The 5,999-nt window shown below is 51.7% G+C and overlaps 1 protein-coding gene across 1 annotated transcript; it reads left to right on the forward strand.

The window, feature by feature from the left end:
- The first annotated feature begins 1,741 nt into the window (after positions 1 to 1,741).
- On the forward strand, positions 1,742 to 2,875 carry PAQR9 (progestin and adipoQ receptor family member 9). Its single transcript, XM_060100218.1, has one exon. The coding sequence runs from the start codon at positions 1,742 to 1,744 to the stop codon at positions 2,873 to 2,875; it is 1,134 nt and encodes a 377-aa protein (XP_059956201.1).
- The last annotated feature ends 3,124 nt before the right edge of the window (positions 2,876 to 5,999 follow it).

Raw genomic sequence — 5,999 nt, forward strand, 5'->3', positions numbered from 1 at the left:
TGCAAAATGGGAAAAATAATAATACCTAAAAAATTTTAAAACTGTAAAGCACTTAGAACAGTGCCTGGTTCCTTAAAGGTTAGCCCTTGTTGCCATGACACTATACAGCAGGTCAGTGATGCAAGTCAGACTCAGTCACATCCCCAAGGCATCACTAAGAGAAACTTCCGTGAAATGATAAACATTTTACAGGAGGCAGGTTTTTTAGCCCCTCTTTTCACAAGGCTTACGGGCATATTTTCACAGCACAGTGCATCACAACTGTTTTCCATTCTTCAGTCTTCCTTTCTTCTGGGCTCCAGCCACCCAACTTAGCTTGCCAGGTACTTCTGCTAAATTATGCATAAGCTTTTTCCAAGCCACCCCTCCGAGTCTCTACGAATTCGTCTCCGTCCTCTTTTCAGTTCGGGCTAGAACGCACCTCCTCCCTGAAGTCCTCCGTCATCAACGTCCCCCACTTATGATCAGCCTTTGACTCAGGCGCAGCTCTGCTTGGGAACCCCTTCTTAATAAATTCCTCAGATCGTTACAGGCTTTCTGAATCGCCTGGTCTTCACCTGAATTTTTTCATTAAAACGTGGAGTTTGAGCAGCCCGCTCTGAGTTGTAGGGCTTTGGGCTCCAAACAAAATTCCTAGTTAAAGACACAAGAACAGGAGCACGGGTGAGCTGCGGCCCCCGAGGCCTGGTGAGCGCGACCACAGGCCAGTTTAGAGGACCGTTCGTTTGGACCGGACAAGGACGAAAGGAGGTGAGTGACGCACCTGAATAAGTCCGCTAGACGACAGGAGACAAACTAATGCTTGATACGGTGCTGAGAGTGAGGACCGCGCGCGCGGGCGCGCGCACACACACGGAAAGAGACGAGCAGTCCCAGGTATCTGACAATGACACGCCCCGATCCAGACATGGCCTCAAAGGCCCCCGATTTCCGGAGCGCCCCCGCCCCCTCCGGAGATTACTGTCAGCGCATCCCTCCGCCCTGCCCCGGCTCCCGCGCGCCGGCTGCGCTCCTCTCCCCTCCCCCAGCGGCCGCCGCTCCCCGCCCCCAGCGAACGCGTCTCTCCAGTGTCCTCTCGAATGCCCGCGTGGCTGTCGGGTTTCGAATCCCCGCGCCGACCCTCGCTCTCGGCGCGGGCTGCCGAGCCGCGGGCGCAGCCTTTGGTCCCCCGCATCAATCATTAACGGGCCAGCTCGGGCTTCTGCGACCCGAGGGAGGGGGGATGGTACGGAACTCGAGCCCAGGGACAACTCTATCCCCCGAGGCCGCCGCGAAACACTAGCCAGAGAGGCCCCCGCCCTCCCCCAGTGCGCCCGTCCCTCCCTCCCTCCAGCGCCTCAGCTCCCACATCCCCGCCTCCCGCGCCGGGGGCGGCTGCTGCTGCGCCCGCACCGCGCGATGCCCAGTCACCGCAGCAGCGCCGCCGTCAGCCGCGCCGCCACCGCCGCTGCAGCAGCGCGGGCGGCCGAGAGCCGGTAGCAGGGAGCCTGGGGAAGGGGCCGCCGAGCCCCGTGCGCTCCTACCGGTCGCTACGCGGCTGCGAAATCGATGACTATTTTTATTTACTTATTTATTTATTTCTTAGGAACGGCTGCTCCGAGGCTCAGGTCTTCTCGTGAACCTGCAGCGACGCCCCCGGCGCGTGCACAAAGGCTCCGACGGCAGCCGGCGGGGACTGGCGAGCGCGCCGGAGCCGGCGCCAGAGGTCGCCTGTGCGCGCCCTAGCCAAGCCCCGGGCACCATGCCGCGGCGCCTGCAGCCCCGGAGCGCGGGCACAAAGGGCCCGCCCGGCACGACCGCGGCGGCTTCGGAGGCCGCCTCGCGCCCCCACCCCTCACCCTCCGGGGACCCTCCGGCCTCCGCCAAGCCGCTGCTGCGCTGGGACGAGGTGCCCGACGACTTTGTGGAGTGCTTCATCCTGTCGGGCTACCGGCGGCTGCCGTGCACGGCGCAGGAGTGCCTAGCCTCGGTGCTGAAGCCTACCAACGAGACGCTGAACTTCTGGACGCACTTCATCCCACTGCTGCTGTTCCTGAGCAAGTTCTGCCGCCTGTTCTTCCTGAGCGGCCGCGACGTGCCCTTCCACCATCCGTGGCTGCTGCCGCTGTGGTGCTACGCTTCGGGCGTGCTGCTCACCTTCGCCATGAGCTGCACGGCGCACGTGTTCAGCTGCCTGTCGCTGCGCCTGCGCGCAGCCTTCTTCTACCTGGACTACGCGTCCATCAGCTACTACGGCTTTGGCAGCACTGTGGCCTACTACTACTACCTGCTGCCCGGCCTGAGCTTGTTGGACGCCAGGGTGATGACCCCGTACGTGCAGCAGCGCCTGGGCTGGCACGTGGACTGCACGGGCCTCATTGCCGCTTACCGCGCGCTCGTGCTGCCCGTGGCCTTCCTGCTGGCCGTGGCCTGCACCGTGGCCTGCTGCAAGAGCCGCACCGACTGGTGCTCTTATCCGTTCGCGCTGCGCACCTTCGTCTTCGTCATGCCCCTGAGCATGGCCTGCCCCATCATGCTCGAGAGCTGGCTCTTCGACCTGCGGGGCGAGAACCCCACGCTCTTCGTGCACTTCTACCGCCGCTACTTCTGGCTGGTGGTGGCCGCCTTCTTCAACGTGAGCAAGATCCCCGAGCGCATCCAGCCGGGCCTCTTCGACATCATCGGCCACAGCCACCAGCTCTTCCACATCTTCACTTTCCTCAGCATCTACGACCAGGTGTACTACGTGGAGGAGGGCCTGCGCCAGTTCCTCAAGGCGCCGCCGGACGCACCCACCTTCTCGGGCACCGTGGGCTACATGTTGTTGCTGGTTGTCTGCCTGGGGCTGGTCATCAAGAAGTTCCTCAACAACACCGAATTCTGCAGTAAAAAGTGAGCCTCCGCCTTGGAGGAGGCTGCCGGCTCGCCCACCTGTTTGTTTCAAGTTTCTGTTGTTGGTTTGTTTTCAAGTTTTGTTGTCTTTCCTTCTTTGCTCGAGGAGGGTGCTGCAAAACCACAGGGAAAAAGTTCAGTGCGACAAGGGAGTCTCAGTGCACTTAGGGCTTTGGAAGAGGGAGGTGGGGCAAGCAAGAGGGAGAGGGCGGCTGGTTCTTGCCCCTGGAAAAAATGCAGGTGGTGTCTGTGACATCCAGGGATTCTTCTAAGGCAGCGAATAGAACCCCACATAAAACCCCAACCAGTTCCATCTTCCAGTCGTCTTCTCTGCCAGAGGTAATAACGAGCAGCGCTTGTGAGGTCAGGCATGAAGTAAAGAGGGTAAGTAGACAGAATCCATGGGTACTTCCGTTTCGGTGTGAGGAATGCTTGGATTTGTCAAAGAATAGAGCTTTGTAGGAAAAGAGCACAGAGACACTAACCCAGGGCTTAACCTGCTAGAAAATGCATGGAATGTGAACACACGTTAATTATTTCAAAATGTTTCTTAGATGTTATTAAATAGTAATATATACAATGATTTTTCATAATTTATCAAAGCCTGTGATCTGCACTGAATTTTCTTTGTCACGTAGTTTTGAATCTTGCAGCTCTTCTGCACTGCATATACTTGAACTGGACATCAGGGCAAGCTGCTTGAGAGTTCTCAGCTACTTTTTTAAACAGTATTTTTTGAAGGCCTGTGTGTGTCATGATACAACTGTGAATTATTCTACCTTAGGGACTCTGGTTAAACTATTGGGAAGGAGCTAAGTGGTTTGTATAGGTCCCAGATTGCTATTTACTTATGTATTCCACAAAACCCATCCAGTTTTTTGGTTTTGTTTTTAATCTTATTCTCTCTTTCTCTACTGATTCAAATTGCCACTGGAATAAATGTGCCTTTGAAGCGATGTCCAAATGACTGGTCCTCAGGCATAGTTTCTTGCATGGGGAGAGCAGTAGGTGTAAGCTTTTCTTACTTTATTGCAAATCAAGGTTTAACATTCTACTCAGGAGGGAAGGAAGATGGTATGGGCTGTAAGTTTTTGGCAGGACCGGTAGTGGCTTCCTAGGACATGCAGAGCATTTGGCTTCTCTCACAAGGAGAAGAAATCAACCCACTAATGAGGCTGTGGTTCCTAATGCTGCCATCGGGGAAGGTGAAAGGACACTGTTCTAGACTGAGCCCATCTAGCCTTGCTTAAAATTAAAATCGTAGTATTCAGGAGTAAATACGGCAGTTGTACTATGAAAGTCAGGAGTATGTTACTTGAGTTAGAGCTGACAATTTTGAGTTAAATAAGATGACCTTTGCCTAGTTACGCACTGAAGTCTCATTTGGATCCAGACTATGGAAATGAATGGCGGTCACCCTAAATCGTTGAAACATTAGGGAAACACACTCCTGAGATCCTATCTGACAACCTCATTGGCCAGTGTTACTTAAGACATTTCTCATAAACGTTATCCTGGACTTGAGATAGCAACTCTAGACTAACACAAACCACTGAGGTGGCTTATTTAAATACTTATCACACTTCTTGACAAGTCCTTTGGGTGAAGAGCCAAATAAGTCATTGAATGGGGAAGACTTGACTTCATGGTATAATTTAGATCAAGCACAGAAGGTAGATGAACACTTACCTCAGCACGGGTAGGCTGGTGCTCCTGCCAAGATTGCTCTTTTTGTTTATGCTTTTAATCACTCCTGTACTTGTAAACAGAGAGGCTGCGCACAATTCCCTGGAGGAACCAGTATCCTTGTGTGTTAATTGCACACGGAAGTTAACTTTATATGTGTCTGTATTTAACTTAGACCTCTTAACGAGATCGTACATACACTTTGCACGTTTGCTGATGGGTGGCAGTGCCTCATGTTTGGCAAAGTGCAAGGAGATTCCTGTTAGGTTACAGAGTCTGAGAGTCGTGCCTGCCACGGATGTTAATCCTCAGCTGTAACTTAATTCAGTACATGTATTCAAGGGCAATTGTGGAAATCAGGCTATTTCCACATGCAAACTCATTTGCATGTCATTGTTGTCCCTTCTAGAGCCCCCAGAAATGTTGGTTTGGAAGCTAGAAAAACAGGTTGAGGAGCATTTTGGATCTTGCTTGTAAAATAGAAGAAACTTTCTAGAGACAGACTTCTAAAAAAGGTTGACGAGTTTGAGCACAAGAAATAAAGCCTCGATTTGTCATCTTAAATTTTTGTTGGCCATCTTCCAGGTCCTCAAAGGAAATTCTCTTCTTGCCTCGTGTCTTTGTCCTTAAGCGGAGGCCACTTAAGGATAAAATTATACGCATATAATTTTCAAGTGATTATCATGCATGAGCCCAGTAAGATGACACACTTTTCCCCCTGGAAGGTTTCAGCAGAGTCAGGACTGACTTTCCTTCCCTTTGCCTCTTCCTTCCTGCGCTTTCCCTTTCCCGTTCCATCTTCGTTTTTATATACCACATAGAGCACTGACAAGGGACATTCGCGTTGACAGCAGTGGTTTGGCTTTACCTCATGTTTCCAAATAGGTACCTTATACACTACATAAGACCAGGGTTGATTTGCGAAGCTGTATATGTTATTTGCTAAATGATATCGGAGTTCAGTCAAGATAAATGATGCTATTTGAGAATCAGCAAATATTTACTCAGTCTCCACATTTGCATGGAACTCTCCAGGTATATTATGTACTTCTGGGGTGAAATGACAATCAGAATAAAATCGCTTTTAAAATATTTTTTCACACTTCGTTTTGCCACATCCTTTACAATTCAGTCAGTTTATTGTGTTCAGCTGTTAGAAATGTAGGACAAATGATAAGAATGCACTCCCTTATCTCTGTACAACCTATTTCAGCAGTAGAATTTTGAAGCCCGTTATGTAATGCATTTTATTTTTACTTGTTAGTCATGATCTGGATGACATCTCAAGGAGCAGCATCAGAGAGTCATGCCTGGGAAATGAGGGTGTTTGACTTCTATGCCTGTCACCCTGGGGGTTGGTCTCTGGAATTGACTCGGGCTGATTTAGGTGGCTAAGGGGAGGTTCCTTTCTTCCCTGCCATTCTTGTATCTGCACCTGCAGG

Source organism: Mesoplodon densirostris, chromosome 5, assembly GCF_025265405.1.
Source record: "Mesoplodon densirostris isolate mMesDen1 chromosome 5, mMesDen1 primary haplotype, whole genome shotgun sequence".
Taxonomy (NCBI): domain Eukaryota; kingdom Metazoa; phylum Chordata; class Mammalia; order Artiodactyla; family Ziphiidae; genus Mesoplodon; species Mesoplodon densirostris.